This window comes from Camellia sinensis, chromosome 2 (assembly GCF_055761805.1).
Source record: "Camellia sinensis isolate YWXY chromosome 2, ASM5576180v1, whole genome shotgun sequence".
Classification (NCBI taxonomy): Eukaryota; Viridiplantae; Streptophyta; class Magnoliopsida; order Ericales; family Theaceae; genus Camellia; species Camellia sinensis.
Genome location: NC_138962.1, coordinates 188,081,853 through 188,104,587, shown reverse-complemented (window position 1 = coordinate 188,104,587; position 22,735 = coordinate 188,081,853). Strand labels below are relative to the sequence as shown.

The 22,735-nt window shown below is 34.9% G+C and overlaps 2 protein-coding genes across 2 annotated transcripts; one reads left to right on the top strand and one right to left on the bottom strand.

Annotated features, from left to right (window-relative positions):
* Positions 1–1,506: 1,506 nt before the first annotated feature.
* On the top strand, positions 1,507–3,553 carry LOC145819760 (uncharacterized). Its single transcript, XM_082913635.1, has 7 exons — positions 1,507–1,632; positions 1,765–2,065; positions 2,164–2,193; positions 2,282–2,532; positions 2,613–2,819; positions 2,899–2,988; positions 3,084–3,553. The coding sequence occupies exons 2-7, from the start codon at positions 1,771–1,773 to the stop codon at positions 3,189–3,191; spliced, it is 981 nt and encodes a 326-aa protein (XP_082769761.1). The 5' UTR covers positions 1,507–1,632; positions 1,765–1,770; the 3' UTR covers positions 3,192–3,553.
* An 11,877-nt stretch (positions 3,554–15,430) lies between these two features.
* On the bottom strand, positions 15,431–22,420 carry LOC114292285 (ATP synthase subunit delta', mitochondrial). Its single transcript, XM_028236196.2, has 2 exons — positions 21,837–22,420; positions 15,431–16,211 (listed from the first exon to the last, which is right to left on the bottom strand). The coding sequence occupies exons 1-2, from the start codon at positions 22,110–22,112 to the stop codon at positions 15,867–15,869; spliced, it is 621 nt and encodes a 206-aa protein (XP_028091997.2). The 5' UTR covers positions 22,113–22,420; the 3' UTR covers positions 15,431–15,866.
* Positions 22,421–22,735: the final 315 nt, after the last annotated feature.

The following is a 22,735-nucleotide window of genomic DNA, read 5'->3' as shown; positions in this document are numbered from 1 at the left end:
TTTGTTCTTGAAAGTGTTGAAGGAAGTAAGAGTTCCCGACGGGTATTCATCCAATATATCACGTCGTGTGCGCTCACATGATAGAAGTATTGGGGGTCTTAAGAGCCACGATAGTCATATTCTGATGCAACAACTTATTCCATTGGCTATTCGAAGATCGTTACCAAAGAATGTAATTGAACCCTTGATTGAATTGAGCAATTTCTTTAGACAATTGTGTTCGAAAGTGAATCGTGCGACGGATTTGCAATATATTCAAGATCGTATCGCTCTAACACTTTGTCATCTAGAGAAAATATTTCCTCCGAGTTTTTTTGATATAATGGAGCACTTGCCTATACATCTAGCTGATGAAGCCTTATTGGGTGGAGCGATTCAGTTTCGATGGATGTATCCAATTGAGAGGTATCTTCTTACTTTGAAGCAATACGTGCGTAATAGAGCTCATCCTGAAGGATCAATTGCTAAAGGATATCTTATGGAAGAATGCATGAATTTTTGTGCACAATATCTTAATGATGTGGAAACCAAATCTAGTCGACCCGTGAGAAACTATAGTGGTGCTGATAATTTGGGTCATGCTATTGGTGAAAACACAAGCTTTTATCTTGATAATACTTCTTGGGTACAAGCTCATCGGTACATCTTATTCAATACAAGCGTGGTTCAACCATTCATAAAGTAGGTTAAGTCACTCACTCAATATGTTATTATGTTTTATTGAATTTTCAACAAAATTTTTTGTATTGCTAAAATCTCAATCTACACAGCAAACACCTTGAAGTACTTCAGCTCAAAATGCCTCGTGTCAACGATCATCAGCTTCGGCGTGAACATTTTGAAACTTTTCACATTTGGTTCAAGGAACATGTATGTATTTAACTCTATAGATTCTAGTTACTTAAGTCGAACTACATTTAAATTTTACATTTTCGTGTTAAATAGGTCCAAACTTTGCGAAGGACTACTGATGTCATATTTTCTGAAGAGATTATTCTATTGGCAAATGGTCGTCATAACCTGGCAAGGAGGTTCAACGGGTATATACTGAATGGGTTTCGGTATCGAGTAAAGGCCATGGATGATCGTCGAGCCACACAAAATTGTGGTGTAGCTTTGAAGGCAGATACCATAAGTTATGCTAGTCGAAAAGACAAGAAGCCTCGTGTGGGGTCTGTGTACTATTATGGACAATTGACAGATATTGTTGAGCTTCGATATTCCAATGAGAAGAAACATGTGTTGTTTAAGTGTGATTGGATTGACAATATTCACGGAAAAAAAGAAGATGTCTTCAATTTCACGTTGGTAAACTTCAATCATTTGTTGTACCGAGATGATCGAATTACCAATGAACCTTTCATCTTGGCGTCCCAAGCAGAGCAAGTTTGGTACGTTGCAGACCCGTTACAACCAGACTGGCAAGTCGTGGTGAAGATGTCTCAAAGAGGTTTATTTGATATGAGTTCGACTGATCCACAAATCGAGCCATACATAAACCAACAATTGGAAGAAAATATAATGCTTCGTGATGAAGAAGTTGGTTGGGTGAGGGAAGCCGCAGAAGGGGAAACAGTTGATGTTCAAATAGGCTGATATTTAATCAACATTAGTAATTCAATTAAGGCAAAGGTTGTAGTTAATCATCAATTTCTTAATTTACTTTGTCTTTGTAATTGTATTAGTTCAATTAATGTCATATTATAGTTGATGACAACCCATTGTCTATGTTTCTAATGTCAATTAATGTTATATTGCTTGCAGATTATTATGGGAAGGAAGAGGAAGCCTGATCATCCCCGGCGCATGATGTCTGATGTGCTACATAACAGGACATCAGTAGCACCACCATCAGAGGACGCATCACATCGGCCACCATCGGAGGGGCCATTAGTGCCACCACCATCTGAGGGGCCATTAGTACCACCGCATCGACCACCATCAGTGGCACCACAGCAGCTACCATGTACTCAGCCTCCACGCCTACCATCGGTGCGTCCACCATCAGTGGCACCACAGCAGCTAGCATCCCGACTAGAGTCATCAGCTTATGAGCTATCCGCAGGTATATAAATTTGCCATTTTTTTGTATGAAAATTATTTAAACATACATTTATTTATGCTCATTATATATAACTTGTTTATTCTCATTGTCTTTTGCAGACCCTTCGTCTTCTTCACAGCCTACATCAGGTATAAGAATTCGATTTGTATTCACATAATTTAAATTTGCATTTGTTTATTACCGTTGCATATTGTTTATTGTTTTTGTATCTCGCAGGTCATGTTAGTTCTTCATCAATCTCGACTAGGCGTGGTAGAGGATGTGCCAAGGGCATTAAAGAGTGGGGTACTGGTAAAAAGCTGGACATACAATTTGATGAAAATTACTGCCCAATAGGGGATAACGTCGCTAAGTTAACTACTCAACTTGGCATCATTGTGCGGAATGGTAACATTGTTCCTCTTACTTTTCTTGACTGGAACAATGTGCCTGATGATATTGTTGATGCTATCTGGAAGGATGTGAAGGTAAAAGTATATTTTTGACCACAAATTCGAATTCCAAAATTGTGTTATTATTATTTACACTTTGAAATTGTGTTTTATAGGACAATTTGAATATATGTCCAGAGGAGTACAAGCCAATCTGCATGAAAAACTGCAACAGCATATGGAAGGATCACAAGAACAAGATTAAGGTTAAGTATTTCAAGCCTAGAAGTTCTGATCCTAATCTGAAGGATGATGTTCCTTTGCACATTGTGCCAAGCCAGTGGGAAGAACTTGTGGAGTATTGGCGTACTTCTGATGCTGAGGTATACAAATAAGTTATATTTATGATATGTAAACATACAAATCATATTTACATACTTACATTTGTTGAACCTGTTATAGAAAATTGCAAGTAGGAATGCTAAAAATCGGCGAGCTCACGGCATAGCTCATACCACAGGGCGTACTAGTTTCTCTCAGATACGACATGAGGTTTACATTTTATTGTTTTATTTTTGTATATAAATAAACATTGAATATTTGCAAATTATTTGGATTCTAATTTTCATATTTCTAAAAAAATGTAGATGACCAATAAGGGGGAGTCTACTGATAAGATGAATGTTTGGCTTATGACACGTAGAGCAGATGACCCAGAGGTTATCCAGACCTTGGTAGTTTCCAAACACCTTTGATTGTATTTGAAGTTTATTTTATGTGTGTCAACCATCTTAATTTGGCATATACTTGTATGTCTTATTCAATACAGGATGAGTTTAATCGTCAACTCTCTATGCTACCTGAGGATGGTCGGACTTTGGAGGCTAGGAATGCCATTTTTCATGAGTTGATAGGTCATGACGGACATGGATATTGTCGCACATACGGGAGAATTGTGCCTCGGAGAGCGGTGTATAAAGATGGTGCTGGGCCATCACAGTCAACACCCCAACCATCGACTATTGAGCAGATCACGCAGCAGGTTCGTGCAGAGCTAAGGGATGAGTTGAAGGAGGAGCTGCGAGCAGAGTTCTCTACACATTTACAGCAGATGAGAGCTGAGATACTGGCGTTTGTGTCACAGGGGGCGAGTGTGGATCCCAACAGACAGGTTCGATATAAATTAAATTGTTTGATAGTTCAATTTTCACACAAGATTGTGTATAAAATTCGAATATGATTAACACATTATGCATTGACTATCATAGGTTCCTGATGCATCGAGTGGCCACCGGGCATTTAGGGAATCTGTAGAAGATGAGACTCCATATACACCACCACCAGAAGATCAGGTATAAAATGTATCTTTGCATTCTAAGCTAAAATGTATCTTTGCATTCTTTACATTGTAAGTTAAGAGACTTGTGGGAAAAGATGAGACGGTTTGGCACGAAACTTGGCACACACGACCGCCTAGGCACGAGAGACTTGTGGGAGAAGACGGGGCTAGAATCGGGTTCCCAGTTTTGGAGTTATAGCCGGATTTCACTTTAGGCAAACTAGTTTCTTAAGAAACTTGAAATCGAGGTGTTAACGCCCCAAAATCACCAAACGGCGTCGGTTTGGCACGAAAATTGGCACACACGACCGCCTAGGCACGAGAGACTTGTGGGAGAAGACGGGGCTCGAATCGGGTTCCCGGTTTTGGAGTTATAGCCGGATTTCACTTTAGGCAAACTAGTTTCTTAAGAAACTTGAACTCGAGGTGTTAACGCCCCAAAATCACCAAACGGCGTCGGTTTGGCACGAAACTTGGCACACACGACCGCCTAGGCACGAGAGACTTGTGGGAGAAGACGGGGCTCGAATCGGGTTCCCGGTTTTGGAGTTAGAGCCGGATTTCACTTTAGGCAAACTAGTTTCTTAAGAAACTTGAACTCGAGGTGTTAACGCCCCAAAATCACCAAACGGCGTCGGTTTGGCACGAAACTTGGTACACACGACCGCCTAGGCACGAGAGACTTGTGGGAGAAGACGGGGCTCGAATCGGGTTCCCGGTTTTGGAGTTATAGCCGGATTTCACTTTAGGCAAATTGGTTTCTTAAGAAACTTGAACTCGAGGTGTTAACGCCCCAAAATCACCAAACGGCGTCGGTTTGGCACGAAACTTGGCACACACGACCGCCTAGGCACGAGAGACTTGTGGGAGAAGACGGGGCTCGAATCGGGTTCCCGGTTTTGGAGTTATAGCCGGATTTCACTTTAGGCAAACTAGTTTCTTAAGAAACTTGAACTCGAGGTGTTAACGCCCCAAAATCACCAAACGGCGTCGGTTTGGCACGAAACTTGGCACACACGACCGCCTAGGCACGAGAGACTTGTGGGAGAAGACGGGGCTCGAATCGGGTTCCCGGTTTTGGAGTTATAGCCGGATTTCACTTTAGGCAAACTAGTTTCTTAAGAAACTTGAACTCGAGGTGTTAACGCCCCAAAATCACCAAACGGCGTCGGTTTGGCACGAAACTTGGCACACACGACCGCCTAGGCACGAGAGACTTGTGGGAGAAGACGGGGCTCGAATCGGGTTCCCGGTTTTGGAGTTATAGCCGGATTTCACTTTAGGCAAACTAGTTTCTTAAGAAACTTGAACTCGAGGTGTTAACGCCCCAAAATCACCAAACGGCGTCGGTTTGGCACGAAACTTGGCACACACGACCGCCTAGGCACGAGAGACTTGTGGGAGAAGACGGGGCTCGAATCGGGTTCCCGGTTTTGGAGTTATAGCCGGATTTCACTTTAGGCAAACTAGTTTCTTAAAAAACTTGAACTCGAGGTGTTAACGTCCCAAAATCACCAAACGGCGTCGGTTTGGCACGAAACTTGGCACACACGACCGCCTAGGCACGAGAGACTTGTGGGAGAAGACGGGGCTCGAATCGGGTTCCCGGTTTGGGAGTTAGAGCCGGATTTCACTTTAGGCAAACTAGTTTCTTAAGAAACTTGAACTCGATGTGTTAACGCCCCAAAATCACCAAATGGCGTCGGTTTGGCACGAAACTTGGCACACACGACCGCCTAGGCACGAGAGACTTGTGGGAGAAGACGGGGCTCGAATCGGGTTCCCGGTTTGGGAGTTAGAGTCGGATTTCGGTCTAGTCAAAATTATTTACTAAACTATCTTTGTAATTATATAGTAGTTAATTTTTTTATATTTTTCTGTAATTAAAATATTAACACCATTATATTGTTATTAATTATTTTTATTTTGTTTTTTTCAGATATTTCCTTAGTTGCAGTTTGCTTCTTGTGGAATGCGGGCATATAAAGATTATAACCAGCTTTTATTTTTTTAACCCACGAAGGAAGCAAGACGAAAACTTTTGGTTTTGATTTTGATTTATGTTATTCAAATTTGTGAACAATATTATGTATGTATTATGCGACATTATGTAGTGGTATAATTTTTATTTCTGTATTGTTATGAATGGAACAATATTATGAATGTTCATCATGTGCCATCTTTTGTTTATGTATGTATTTATATTATTATGTAATTTTTAGATTTTTTTTAGTTATTTTTCATTTAATACAGGTTTTTTTATATTTTTAATTATTTTTGTACAGGGATTTTTTTTTTTTAATTTTTTTTTGAGACGGCGGAGCTCCCCCGTCGCAAAAGAAAATGGTATCAAGCTTTTTGCGACGGCTCAAATACTGTCGCAAAAGGTAGGTATTAAACTGAGAATAAGACCTTTAGCGACGGCTTAGGTTGCCGTCGCCAATCGTCATTAGCGACGATACTTTTACCGACGGGATTTGGCAGTCGACAAAACTCCTTTAGCGACGGCAAGACTCTACCGTCGCAAAAAAACAGATTTTCGTAGTTTTTTGGCGACAGAATTTTGCCGTCGCAAAAAATGTTTTTTACCATCGCAAAAACAATTGCGACGGCTCTTGCCGTCGCTAAAGCCCTTTTGCAACCCCCTCTCTTGCGACCCCCCACTTGCCGTCGCAAAAAACTATTTACCGTCGCAAAAAACTATTAGCGACGGCGTTTGGAGTATTTGCGACGGCGTTTTGCCGTCGCAAAAAACAATTTTTTTTGTAGTGTATGTATATGTGTGTGTATGTATTTATATATATGACTCATGCATACATGTGTATATGTATATATGTCGATAAGTGAGTGTATGTATGCATATTTATGAGTATATGTATGTATATCTTTGAGTGAGTGAGTGTATGTATGTATATCTGTGAGTGTGTGAGCGTATGTATGTATATCTATGAGTGAGTGAGTGTATGTATGTATGTATATCTGTGAGTGTGTGAGTGTATGTATGTATATCTATGATTGTATGTATGTATGAGACAGATTTGGAACAGTAAAATTTTACTCTGATTAAAAACATGTTGATTTCTCAGCAACCAATCTATATTTAGTTTTCTTATTATGTTTCTGTGATTTTCTCAACAACCAAACACGCAAGGTTATTAATACATGACACTTAGTGTGATTCAAAGTGGATACCCTCCTTAGATTTTACTATGATTCAAAATAAAATTTTACTCTGGTTAAAATCATGTTGATTTGCTTAACGATATAAAATTTGCTTAACAATATAGAATAAAACAACAACAGATCAAAATACCTGATTTGAGACCGGAAGTAATTTAAAGCCGTGAATTTTAGGTACTACCTCAAAACAATGCTTTAAACTTGACCTTTTGAGAAACCATGCCAGTAGTGAATGAAGTATTGAAGTTGACAAAGTAATGATTCTTGTTTATTCTATCGCAGTCCATAGATTTGTTATCAAAATCTTTCTTGTTGATCATCCGCAAGTCAAACTTGAGTTTAGTCAGCACTGCTTAAAGAACTAATTTTACCCATCACACTTGTCATCACACTTGTCATCATTAGACCATCTCCAACGGTGAACTAAACCTGGCATCAAATTTAAAATTTGGTGAAAAAGTCACTTTTTTAAGCTCCAACGGTTTCACTAAATCGATATCAAATCCAGAATTCAGCAAAAATGGTACCAAACTAAGTGCAGGCGAAGCATTTCAGCAAATCACTGTTCCTAACCGTTGGGATGAGACGAACGGGTCGACCATCCGATTGACCAACCGGTTAACCAACCGGTCGCCCCGGAGAAAGTTCAGACCGTTCACAAAAAGGTTCAAACAAGTCAAAAAAAAAAAAAAAATTGCCTAGGTGGTCGACCACCCGGTCGACCACCAAAAGTTCAAAAAGTTCAAAAAAAAAGGTTCAAACCGGTAAAAAAAAAAAAAAATTTGCCGTTACCGGTTGACCGGCCGGTCGACCAACCGGTTGCCCAACGCAAATTTGATGAAACGGATTTGATGTTGAACCGTTGGAGCGCGAAGTATCAAATTAAAGAAATGATCCCTTTTTTACTCAGATTTGGTGAAACATTTGGTACACCGTTGGAGATGCTCTTAGTGTTTAAAGACATATATCTAGTGATAAATATATTAGCATATTGATAATATTTTAACAAAGAGCTTTTTTTTTTTTTTTTTTTGTGTGGAAGTTCTCTCTCTCTCTCATATTTTGGGGTTAAACACCAATTAATACTATGGTTACAAAGTCCAGGTTAACAATGTATTGATTTTATGTAACATTCTCAATGTACCAAGACAGACTGTCCATGTGCGTGTGTGATTTGACCAACACACGAAATCTTCGATTAAGTCTGGTTTACATATGTTTAAATATTTGTTCACTATATACAACATTTTTTATGATGTTTCTGAATGCTCAGCTGCATCTTTTGAGTTGATAGCATTTAAAGTTTTCCTCTTGTGTGGGTGATTTTTCGACCACATTGCCCGCTTAGTAACCAGCTGGAGAGCACTGGCAGAATAGATGGCACCTGACTGACCTGCAACAGAAATATAAGAATCCCGCGGTGGTTTCGACCACCCAGGGGCATTCCGACGATCAAGTCAGTATATCTCTCAAAAATAAATCAAGTACTAAACTCACAAGCTTGAGTATCAAAAGCATACCTTAGACCCATGGGGTGCCTCTCTTTTATAGCCAATACAATCCTAGTCCCAATAGGAGTCTGGCCCTAATGGACTTAGGATTACTGCTAATCTGGGACTCCCAGTGAGATTAGGATAAACTCTCTAAGAGTCTTATCTTTACCCAAACTGAAATCTTCTCCCAATCTAGGACTCTTGTCCATATCCAAGTTGAGTTCCCTTTTCATTCTTGGACTCTTGTCCCTTATCCACTTATCTCGGATTCCGATATCTTCAGAGGCAACCTCGGCCTAACCGAGATGACCTCGGCACAACGACCAAGACACGTGGCACCTCGGCTGACACGTCGGCGTCACCTTGCCACGTGTTAGTACTCAAAAAATATATCCCCACACCTCTTCACAAACTTCTTGTTTGCAAAGTAAGAACCATATCCTTATGTTACCTTATTTTTTGAAAAACGTTTTCTGGAATAATTAAAAGTTCTATTTTTTGGTTTTCATTTCTATTTACATCTGACATGTCATTATCTATATGATATGATACAGCTTATCTATGTTCCAAATTGTGCAGCACATACCAGGTGAGATTCAAATCATACCTAGTTATTGAAGAAAGTGATCTGAAACCTACGAAACATGGATACTTTAAATAGGGTGAAGTAAGTGTATCGTATCTGTCTCGGATATCGATATTCATATTTGTGAATACATATCGGATACTTCTTAATTATTTTTTCATTAATTTTGGAGTATCATATACTTAATTTTGAAGTATATACTTCAAATCATGTTTACTTGTTTTATGAAATTAGAATTGTAACATTTTTTGCATAGTAATATAATATAATATAATATAATATAATTGCAAGTATAAATATAAGAATATTTTTCTAATATTTTGTTAAGTTCTTCGATAAGAAGAGTATAGTGAGTTAAATAATAGAATTTATCAAATTGATGTATCCTAATTATTTCATGCATGTCCCCTATAACTACATAGAAAGTAAGAATTAACAAGAGAATATAACAATGGTAAAATTAAATATCAATAAATAAATAAGTAAGTAAACTTGAATATAATATTTTTCACTAGTGTCAAAAGAAAAAGTATTGGGACAAGTTGTGAATTGTTGTATTATTGTACTATTAAATATATTAAACTTGATATTGAAATGAAATATTTGCCAGACCTATTAAAAATTTTAAAAGTAAACAAATTATTAGCTTAAATTAATACAAAATTTTTAAAGGTTAGTATCTTGCATTATAAAATTACATTATGGTTTCTCAACGTTATTTAATTTATGTGTAACTCACTATTAATAATTTTAAAAAATATATTTTTCACAAACGAATTTTAGTCGTACTGGTATCCTAATTTTTTAGGTTTTGTCGTATCGCCATATCCGTATCGTGTCGTATCCGTATCTTGTATCCATATCTATGCTTCCTAGTTCTTTTATAATAATACAATTTCAAAAACTTAATTGATGCATAGAGGTTATCACATTGTTTTTTTTATTATTTAATATTTTTTGTCTCGTTTTTTATTATATTTTTTTTAATTTGAAACTTATAATATTCATATTGTTAATTATATAATGATGTAATATATTCATGTGCTCTTAAGAAACATCATAATTTTATTGATTTTTTTTCTAAAAAGTGTTAATTATAATTGATATTAATAAAATATGTTACTACAATTATGTTAAATACAAAGAAAAGTATTAAGAAAATAATATGTGATTCAAATTCATATATGAATCCCACTATATAAGAACTAAATCTTGATCACATATTATTTTTCCTTAATATTTTTGTGTCAGAACTATTGGTTTAACTATAAGGAGTAGTTGAAAAATATTGTGATAAAAAAAAAATTAAGAGATTTATTTCAAAGGACAACAAAGAAATTTGGATGGCATTAAACTAAATTTACTTAAAATTTAGAGATAATAAACTAATTATATTGTAAGGATTAGGTTTCTCTCATATTTACATCTTAACATGAGAGAACTTGAGGGGATCATGGAGCTCATCACATATCCCATTTCGATGATCAGATCTATTCACTTTTTTAAGACTTGTTAAGTAGAATATTTATGCAAAAAATTAAAATGATCGGATGGTTATTCTTTAAATTATATTGGTGGTCTATTTTTTGAAAATAAATATAATTCAAACATATAACTATCAATATTTAATCATCTTAATTTTTTACATAAATATTTTACTCAATAAATCTAAAAAAATAAACAATTTAAATCATCAAAATCAACTTTAAAATGAGTCCACCAAACCTAAATAGTCTCACACTTTGTGATTCCATATCCCTTAAACTACGTGACTAGGGACGGCAACGGAAGGGTAGGCCCCTACCCCATTCTCACTCGCAAATATAACCCCCGTGCGTGACCCCACGCAATCTTCAACATAATAAGAAATTTAACAACAACATTAAAATTTAATAATTAAAACTAGATAATACTATTTATAATTAAAAAAATAAATTATATATTGTTCATATATTAAAATTTTATTATATATAGAACATAATAAAAACTCAATAGATATTATATATATATATATTCTATAAAAAGTTAATAATATATTATACGCATATTATATATATAATATTATTATTTATTTATAACCATATTTGCAGGTCGGGTCAGGTTTGAATAAAAAAAATATCCTCACCCCACCTCGACCCGAATCCAATCAAGGTTTTTGAAAAAAAAAAATTCAAATCCAACCCTATACCCTGTATAACCACCCCTAAACCCATCTTATTAGGGTTGAGGGGAGTCGGGAACTCAGCGGATCAGAATATTTTTTCATCCCTGTATGTGATTAAAGTAGTGTTATTATTAAGAGGGTGGTACGATAACTGAATAAAGTGGTGTTACTAATAAGAAAGGTAAAATAGGAAAAGCAAGAAAAAAAATATAAAGTTTAATTTCATAAAAGTTAATATAAGTATTATTTGCTAAAATTTGTTACTTTCATTATATACTCTAATAATTTGGTTTAATAGTTGATTAATGAATTGTATCCTTTGTTATGTGTTCTTCTTTTTTTTTTTTTAATGGGACCATTTCTTATGTTATTAGAAATTTCAAGAAAAAAATGTTTAATTTCTCAAAAATTAGTAAAAAAAAATTATATTTTTAATATATCACAAAAGGTCTTTGTAATTTACTTGACAAAATTACTCAAACATCATTCTCTAACTTTGGGTGATAAGAGAGGTCCAATATATATATATATACATTTTTATTTTTGAAAAAAAAAATTCAAATCCAACCCTACCCGGTATAACCACCGCCAAACCCATCTCATTAGGGTTGGGGGGAGTCGGGAACTCAGCGGATCAGAATATTTTTTCATCCCTATATGTGGCTAAAGTAGTGTTATTAATAAGAGGGTGGTACGATAACTGAATAAAGTGGTGTTACTAATAAGAAAGGTAAAATATGAAAAGAAAGAAAAAAATATAAAGTTTAATTTCATAAAAGTTAATATAAGTATTATTCGCTAAAATTTGTTACTTCCATCATATACTCTGATAATTTAGTTTAATAGTTGATTAACGAATTGTATCTTTTGTTATGTGTTCTTTTTTATTTATTTTTTATGAGACCATTTCTTATGTGATTAGAAATTTCAAGAAAAAAATGTTCAATTTCTCAAACATTAGTAAAAAAAAAAAAAAATTATATTTTTAATAAATCACAAAAGGTCTTTGTAATTTACTTGACAAAATTACTCAAACATTATTCTCTAACTTTGGGTAATAAGAGATGTCCAATATATATATATACATTTTTATTTTTGAAAAAAAAAATTCTAATCCAACCCTACCTTGTATAACCACCCCCAAACCCATCTCATTAGGGTTGAGGGGAGTCGGGAACTCAATGGATCAAAATATTTTTTCATCCTTATATGTGGCTAAAGTAGTGTTATCAAGAAGAGGGTAGTACGATAGTTGAATAAAGTGATGTTACTAATGAGAAAGGTAAATATCCTCAAAAAAAAATAAGAAAGGTAAAATAGGAAAAGGAAGAAAAAAAATATAAAGTTTAATTTCATAAAAGTTAATGTTAATATAAATATTATTCGCTAAAATTTGTTACTTCCATTATACACTCTGATAATTTGGTTTAATAGTTGATTAACAAATTGTATCCTTTGTTATGTGTTCTTTTTTACTTTTTTTTTTTTACAGGACTATTTCTTATGTGATTAGAAATTTCAAGAAAAAAATGTTTAATTTCTCAAACATTAGTAAAAAAAATTATATTTTTAATAAATCACAAAAGGTCTTTGTAATTTACTTGACAAAATTACTCAAACATCATTCTCTAACTTTGGGTGATAAGAGAGATCCAATATATATATATATACATTTTTATTTTTGAAAAAAAAAATTCAAATCCAACCCTACCCTGTATAACCACCCCCAAACCCATCTCATTAGGGTTGAGGGGAGTCGGGAACTAAGCGGATCAGAATATTTTTTCATCCCTATATGTGACCAAAGTAGTGTTATTAATAAGAGGGTGGTACGATAACTGAATAAAGTGGTGTTACTAATAAGAAAGGTAAAATAGAAAAAGGAAGAAAAAAATATAAAGTTTAATTTCATAAGAGTTAATATAAGTACTATTCGCTAAGATTTGTTACCTCCATCATTTACTCTGATAATTTAGTTTAATAGTTTATTAACGAATTGTATCCTTTGTTATGTGTTCTTTTTTTTTTTTTTTTATTTGACCATTTCTTATGTGATTAGAAATTTCAAGAAAAAAATGTTTAATTTCTCAAACATTAGTAAAAAAAAAAAATTATATTTTTAATAAATCACAAAAGGTCATTGTAATTTACTTGACAAAATTACTCAAACATCATTCTCTAACTTTGTGTGATAAGAAAGGTCCAATATATATATATTTTTATTTTTGAAAAAAAAAATTCAAATCCAACCATACCTTGTATAACCATCCCCAAACCCATCTCATTATGGTTGAGGGGAGTCGGGAACTCAGTGGATCGAAATATTTTTTCATCCCTATATGTGACTAAAGTAGTGTTATTAATAAGAGGGTGGTACGATAACTGAATAAAGTGATGTTACTAATAAGAAAGGTAAAATAGGAAAAGGAAGAAAAAAAATACAAAGTTGAATTTCATAACAGTTAATGTTAATATAAATATTATTCGCTAAAATTTGTTACTTCCATCATATACTCTGATAATTTGGTTTAATAGTTGATTAACGAATTGTATCCTTTGTTATGTGTTCTTTTTTTCTTTCTTTTTTTATGAGACCATTTCTTATGTGATTAGAAATTTCAAGAAAAAAATGTTTAATTTCTCAAACATTAGTAAAAAATATATTTTTTTTTAATAAATCACAAAAGGTCTTCGTAACTTACTTGACAAAATTAGTCAAACATCATTATCTAACTTTGGGTGATAAGAGAGGTTCAATATATATATATATATATATATATTTTATTAATTAAAGTCTCTCGATAAAATTTCTTTATGGTCATACCAAAAAAATCAAAGAAATTTCTCTGTAAAAATTAAGGCTCTGTTTGGTTGTGTTCTGTAATCAGTTTTCTACCCCTGTGTTGGAGTATGATGTTTGGTTTCGTTTTCAAATCAATTTTCTACATTCTGCAGAGAGAACTCTGATGCACAGGCGCCTTTTTTGTCCACCCGGTTGTCCACCCGGTAGACCACCCGGATGACCACCCGGTTGACCACCCGGATGTCCACCCGGATGTCCGGCTGATTTCCAGATTTTTTTTTTTTTTTTTTTTTTTTTTTTTTGCAATTGATTTACATAATCGGGACAAATATTTTCTGAAAATTTTTAAATTTTTTATGTGCTTTAAAATAATTTTGAGTTATATGTTTAGTTATGAGTTGTAAATTTTTGTATCACATATCAAATGTCACATCAATAATTCCCCACTCAAATCAAACCTCTTTTCCAAAACTATTTTCAAAACTCTTTACCAAACAAATTTTCTACACTCAAATCATAATTCCACAACACACAAACTCAAAATACAACTCATACTCTCAAATCACATTTACAAAACTCTACCAAACGCTACCTAAAATTCTCTATATCGAGATAAAATTTCTCTGTATCGGGTAAAATTTTTCTGTGTCGATTTTTTTTTGTGACAACATTGAGACCCCAATTACTATATATTATATACTTTTATCTTATAAAATCTTAATATGAAGAACCTTAAAAAAAAATTCCCAATTTACTCGTATTCCAAAATAGTGTGATAAAATTCTGTGGACAAGGGACACGAAAATTAATTTTTTTTAAAATGTCGAAAATTCTATTGGTCAAAAGTGACAAAAATATCGAAACTTGTTCGCATTTCATGCCCGAAGTGCCCAACTACTCATCTCAAAATTAAACTGGTATATTCGGCCTACTTCGAAACTTATATCTTTCTTTTTTTGTTTTTGTTTTGTTTTTGAGGAAATCGAAACTTAATGAAATTGACCTCAATGTATTGATTTTGAACTCCCTAATGGAAGACAAAAGGCCTCGAGGTTGTGCCGAGTTGATCATCAATCTACTCTATTACCTAAAAAACACAACGCTTAATGTCTTCAGCATATTGTCTTTGCACTGGTCTCATTTTACACCAAGCAGAACTTCTACCACATGAACTCTGTAAAAGATGAAAGAATTGCCTCATCATGACCCTCAGGTAGCGTTTGGTTCGTTGGAATGAAGTGGAATGAAATAATCATTCCATCAAAATATTCATTCCATCAAAATATTCATTCCTATATTTGATCATTCCATAAGAAAGCCTAAGATATCACCATTCCATTCTCTCTTATTCCAATGAACCAAATAGAGCATCAGAGACTCGATTAGTTCAGAATGTCGAATCTCAAAACCACTATCATTGACCCTAGCGTTTAGAACCCAATTTTCTTTTCTTTCATTTTCAACATCTAAAAAGAGCATAAAAAATGGAATGAATCAGAGGCAAACAAATTCAAGTTTACAGGATTCATCACATCACAGGAATACATTTATTGTGGGCCTCAATTGCTTGACTTGCCACAATGAAACCACCCATCAAAGAGAAGACTGGCATTGGGAACAAAGACACAAAAGAGGTTCCCATTTTCAAGAGATTCTACTTAAAAACTTTCCTGAGAAAGAAAATCTATTCAAAGCCGGGTATATCATTCCCACATTCCAAACAGCAAAAACAGAAAACGAAGTAAACTCAAAGCAATTTCTGTCATGAGACAGACTTTTTTAAGTTTTGATGAGGTATGTCGAGAAAAAAAAAAAAAAAGTGAGATCATTATTGAATCAAGGGACATAGGGAGAGACTAGAAACACTAGCCTGTGAGAGCAGAGTTGAGAGCACTATGCACGTCCACTCCGATCTGGGCTTCCGCTTTCTCCAAATCAGTTGTGGCTGAGTTCAGTTTCTGGGTGAATTCTGCAAGACCCTTTTGGACCAGGCTCGAGTCAATTTGTTCGATTGGCACAGCCTCGATGGCAATTACATCTGCATAAGAGTTTGCATGGATGAACGCAAACCCGCTGCTAACAAAATACTTCTTTACGTCATTTCCTTCATGCACTGACATAATCCCGGGTTTCAGCTCCGTGATTGTTGCTACATGTCCAGGAAGAACACCCATCTGTCCTGTTGAAGCTGGAATTATGACCATGTCAACCTGCAATCAAGACCTCACATATATAAGAGTAGAATAGATGACAACCGTACAATCATTTTCTAATTCCCTTCATCTAGGAGATGAAGAGTCTAGATTAGTCGGATTTTAAAAAAATAATCACGAAGCTCGTCCAAAAATTTGAAGGGATACTGAACTCAAAAAAAAATCATGCCTTTGTCTCTAATTTGACCTTTTCTTTGAATACTGCGCAAAAATGTCATTTTTGGACAAGCTCAAAATCTTGTCCAAAAAGTTAAACTTTGCCCTTAATTTGACCTCTTCTTTGACCCAAAAATAACAAATAAATAAAATGAAGAAGGGAATATCTCACAGAAAAACCATAACCTCAAAAGCTATGCACCAAAACAACATTTCTATTGATCGTCAATTCAACCATATATTTCTAGTGAACTCTACAAAATAAATTAAACCCCAGCCACCAAGCTAAACACGAGACCTTGTACTCACAGCGCAGCCAATGTTAACTCACCTTAAACATGCTTAGTCACAAGAAAAATCTAACAAAGAAGACACTTGTTCCTAGTCCATTATTTGACCCCTGGCTATGCAACCTTCCCTCTCTTCAAGATTTACCTGATAAGAAGTCATACATCAAGTTCCTCCTCTCTCCAAAAGAAGGCCACAACCAAGTCAACACCAGTCGTTGAAGCCCAGCCTTCTATTAATAGACCCAGTTTCCACAAACCATGACTTAATATTCTTCAAACTCAAAAGGACGGATATCAAGAGGAAATGGTACAAGGCAATGGGCTGGCAAAGGAGAGAGCCATGAACATCACAACTCTTACTAGTAGACCGATTGACCAAACTATGGCAACACAAGATCCCAATTACCTAGTTTGTCCTCCCACAATGCACCTAAGGAAATCACCAAAACCATAATTAACAACCTCAATTTGTCAATCGTTTTGGGGAAAAGCATAAAAAAAAAAAAATTGCTTCCAAACAATTTTTAGCATCTTTCAAAAATAACAAACAAATTAATCCCCTATCGACACAATGGAAACCCATGCAATTAAAAACACCTCTAAAAAGCAACCTACCTACATGTAAATTGCGAAGCATCAGGTTTTTACTACAAGGGATAAAGTGAGTAATCCTGGCAATCTTATCCGCCACAACTAAAATAGAATGAAGTCATCAAAGTTGTATTGGGCAACCCAGAACCAGAACCAAATCTATGCTAAGGTCTTTCCACAGCGTGTGTTGAACAAGCAAAAATGTGTAAAAACCAGTGATCTTTCTAGCCTTAGCCAAGTGATTAGTGTGACACCAAGAGACAATTCTAGCAAAGTCCCTTTTCAAGAACAGAAACAAAACTGATTCTCAACAAGGGTGATGGTCTTGTCTTTACCAAATGCTCCGCTTGTTTCGGTAGAAAACATTTTTCAATGGAAAACATTTTCTATAGAAAACTTTTCCAGAAAATGCTTTCCATAGAAAATGTTTTCCTATGTTTGGTTGCGGTTTTGAAACTAATGTACTAATAGTTGCATTAGTGGTGGTGGTAGTAATAGCAGCGGCATGGTGGAGGTGGAGGTGGAGGTGGAGGTGGAGGTGGAGGTGGAGGTGGTGGCAGCAACGGCAACGGTGGCAGTGGTGACAATGTGGTGGCGTTGGTGAAACTTTAGTTTGGAAAACGTTTTCTGCCTTTTAAAAGTGAAAAACATTTTTAGCCCAAATAGGCTTGTTTTCTGTTGACTATAAAAAATTTTCCGTTGACCATAAAAAATGTTTTCCGTTGTAACAAATACCAAAAAATGCGGAAAACATTTTATGAAAAATGTTTTCCACCTAAACAAACGAAGCGAAAGTGTGCGGTTAAACTTCCCGTATGAAACTCCAAACCAGGAATCTTTAATTGAAGTAAAGTGACAAATGCAAAACTTACACCCCTTAACAAGTAAGCATCTCGGAGCAGAAAATCAACATAATCACAACGATTACCATTTCTAACCTCTTAAAGAATGACAAATAAATTGAGACAAGTAATGTACTCATCCTTTAGCCTATCAAAACCACGTGGACACATAACAACTCTATTGAGTGCAATATCAAAAAACAATTTTCTACACATGCCCAGTGTTTAAGAACAAAAGTGCACTCCTCAAGGAACCGAACCAATCTAGCATCCCTACAACTCAAACTTCCTTCGAAAATGCAAGTACCACAAAACTTGATAGTTAAGTATAACCAAGGATCAAAATTTTGTTTCACTATGCTGTTTCAGTTATAGCTTGGAAACAAAAGACAAAATAAAATATTCAAAAGCATTTTGAATACATAAGGGGGGAAAAAAAAAGGTATGATAATGTTTGGAAACAAAAATTAAAACTCTATATAAATGTTTATACAAGCTTAATTAAATAAATGAACAAGTTTGAGATCCACACATCTCATTTTATAAATGACACAAATACACAACTTGGACATAAGTTCAATGTGAAACATGAATCATTAAATTGCTGTCAAACAAATCACTCTATCAAGCACAAATGTATATGATTCTAAATCCGCATAAGGTTCCAACCAATCAAATAAAACTCACAAAATAATAAAAAACAATAATAACAATATTAGTAGTAAATAAAGGTCAACAGGCTGGTTCCCAAGGTGCGGGGGGTTCACCTTTGTGCAAACATGATTTCTTTTATAACAAGATTAAGAATAAGAATCAATAAAGGTTAATAAATATTAGAACCCATAAACAAATTGTTTAAATTAGTCGGGGGAAAGAGGTTCATAAGAAATGTTATATTCCAGTAGTACTGGGATTTTGATAAATAAAAAATAAAAGAAGATAACGGTGATAATATTTGTTGAAAAAATGTACGTACATTAATAACAAAGAAATAAAATACAAGTGATAGTATTTATCGTGTTTGTGATGTGTCGCGTGTTCATGTCTATATCCATGCTTCTTAGTTTCCTATATATCTACACATGTACAAATCTCCCTAATCTCCCTAAAAGTCGACAAAATCATGTAAAAAGAAAGGAAAAGTCTCACTTAGCAAACAAACAAACAAAGGAGACTTGTTACAATTCACACATGAACAACCTACCTACATGTGAATTGTGAAGCATCTGACTTTTACTACAAGGATAAAGTGAGTCATCTATAAAACCCTATCCACCACAAATTATTTTCATCATGTGTAGCACCAATCTATCAAGAATTTACCCCTCCACCACAATTGTGAAAATTTTCATAATATGTGGGAAAACTTTTCTTTAGAAGATTGAACATCATATTTTCAAATCATTGAAAACAATAATTATTTTCATTTCTTTGGTCTTTAATTGCATTCTTTAGACCTTCAATACCTTGTTGAAAAATTTTTATCCTCTCACCATGGGCTTGATCATCCCATCACATTTCACGTTAGTTTCCATGTTAAAGAAGAATTTTGTAAAGCAAACTAAGACAATCTTAATTTGCTCTGATACCAAAATTGATTTAACTTGGTCGGACTCTTACAACTACAATAAAAGATGGACCCAAATCATACTCAAATCAGATCAAGGCTAAAATACGCAACAACCAGTTTTTCGGAAAGGATTCTGAAAAATCCCGCAAGCAGACTCAAAATCTACAAGCTTTTGGGCTTAAAACCAAATCCTAAGAACTACCAAAGTAAAGCTACAATACCAAAATCCAAAATTTCAATTGCTGGAAACCAAACTCTAAGAAGTAGCAAAGTAAAGCTGCAACAAAATACCAAAATCTAGATATTTAATTTCTCAAAAAATTACTATTAAAGTGTGATTACAGGCCTATATATAAGTAGCTAAGGACGTTACTAATGAAGTATCTTGAAATAGAAAAAATTCAAAAATAATAAGAAGATGACAAATGGCAAACATGCAGCCACTTAAAACAAGCTAGTGACACATGGCTTTCATGGAACAATCAAATGACAACCGACACATGACTTTACACACAACCACCTATGAATAGGTGTCCTACATGCAATGATGCAATCACTACATCAAGAAGTAGGTGACAAACTGCTTACAAGCAACCCCTCAATGATAAGATGCTCACAAATAAGTTACGAGCACCCTCCTCCCAAGGATGTTACCATAAAACTAAGAAAACTAACAAATATACCTAATTATACAACTTAATTAGTTAATAAAAAAATTATAAAAAATAAAAAAGAAAGACACCAGCACATTGAGATCACTTTTCTTTACTCTTTAGAAAGTACAGTAGATCACTTCTCCCACCAAAAATCACTTAAGACTATCTCTAATATAACCCTTACTAAATAATGCGTACCTATCGCTGCAAATTTAATTCAATATGTTCCCTAGGATTCATATGATAATACAAGAAGTTAGGCAACTACGATCCTATCATAGGTTATGCAATGCTGAATATCCCTCAAGGGTGACAAGTCGTAAGATAACTCTTTTGGGGTCGTGTCTTGAAATTCACTCAACAATTTGTTAACCTCAAGGAGAAGGTCAACTGTAGAGTCATATGCAATCTGAAGAACTCATCCCTTAAGTATACTTCTTTTCTGTCTTCATAGAGACTCCATTTGTCATAAAAACTCTCCTTGGGTGGTGTGCCTAAGAGGAAGTCCTATGTTTTGAACTCTTAACCTTCTTGGTGCCTTTAAATTACATTCTAAACATCAACGAAAAGAAAAATCCAAATGTTCCATAGTTTGTAGAGACTAACAAGCTAAGGCTACTTAGTACTCCGTCATTAACTAAAAACACCAATATCCATTTAAAACTATTTAATATGGAAAATCTATGAAAGGAGCTTGCTAACATTTCCTTAACCTCTCAGGTAAACAATTTAATTCACCACAAACTCATTACCACTATTACAAGAAACATCATTTACAACACACTCAAATTAGTCATTAGTCAACGAAACATACCTCATGTCCCAGACATTTCACATAAGAGCATAAATTAGGGCATCTCCAACCCTTGCCCAAATCTTGGCTCAAACTTAAATTTGAGTAAAAAGCCACTAAAACCCCTCCACTACTTTACTCAAACCTTTACCAATTTGAGTTTTACTCAAATTTTGACTCAAATCAAGGGAGACCCATTTTCATTTGACTCAGATTTCTATCCAATTAAAACTTGGCACGTCTGTGCTTTTGCCCAAATTTTCCAAATTCTCATTCACTCCAACACCCAGCATCCACTCACAACTTCAAACTTGAAAATTTTCCTCCAATTTGAGTTTATCCATTGGAATGTTTCATATCAAATGAAGCTTTTTACTCAAACTTCTACACAAGAGTAGAAGTATAAGGATTGGAGATGGCCTTAGAAATCAATAATACCAAATGAACCAATCAAAACAGTAACAAGTAAACCCAAACGAAGCCCCAGGTGGCATATAAAGAACATTAACAGCTAAATGAACAGAACCCAGATGAAAGAAGATCAAAATGGGATCATTAACAGTGATAGCAAGAAAACCAGACAAAACCCACATGAAATTAGATTAAAATCAATAAGAAATTAAAAGGGATTCTATGAGACTGAGCTCCTTGGTGAAATCCAGACAAAACCCACATAAATTTAGATTAAAATCAACAAGAAATTAAAAGGGTTTCAATGACAGACCTCTTTGGTGGAAAGCTCAGATGAGTAGGGAAGAACAAAGTTGACAGTGAGCTTGGTGGGGATCGAAGACGGGGTCGGAGGACGAGGGGCCATGAAGGCGAGAGGGGTCTTCGGGGGTTCGATGTTGGGGATCACTTTCCTCCACGCCTCCACGAAAGTCTCGTCGGCCGTCGAAGCCGCCGGTAAATCGGTGGAGAAGAGCCGAGCCCCGGCGGCTCCGCCGCGAGAGGCGAAGGTGGATCTGGAGAAAATGCAAGTGGTGATTTGGCGGAACATGGTGGGGTTTGGGATCGCTCGGCTCGCAAGGTCGGAGAGAATGCGGATGAATTGGGGGAGAGGAGTCTCTCTCTCTCTTTCTCTCTGGATTAACTCTGGTGGTGTGTGTATGTCTCTCTCTCTCGCTCTCCTCTCGTTTTGGTTTCGGTGTGTAGAGTGGCTGCAAGATTGAGGGGTCTGTCACAGGGTTCGGATTGGGCGCTTGGCTCTTCCCCAGTAGGGGTTTCCTTTGGTGATTACTGATTGGGTATGCAATATTGCTTTTCATTCATTTGCTGAGCAAGGATCCCCCTTGGCTTCGCTACTTAATTTCTTACTTAGTGGGCCATTGAGTCAATTTTTGAGTTGAATTGTGATGATTCAAATTATTCACATTTTAAAATTTATCATATATATTATATTTATAAAAAATTAAATTGATTAGATATTAAAAATTACGTAAACTAAAAGTTTTTTTAAACAATAAAATTATTTATTAAATTTTTTTAATAAACGATTTTTAATTCTTTCGATATTCGATCAATTTGATTTTTTATAAATATAATGTATATGATAAATTTTAAAATGTGAACGGTTCAGATCATAAAAATTGGACCAAAAACTAGACCCAATGGCCCATCAAG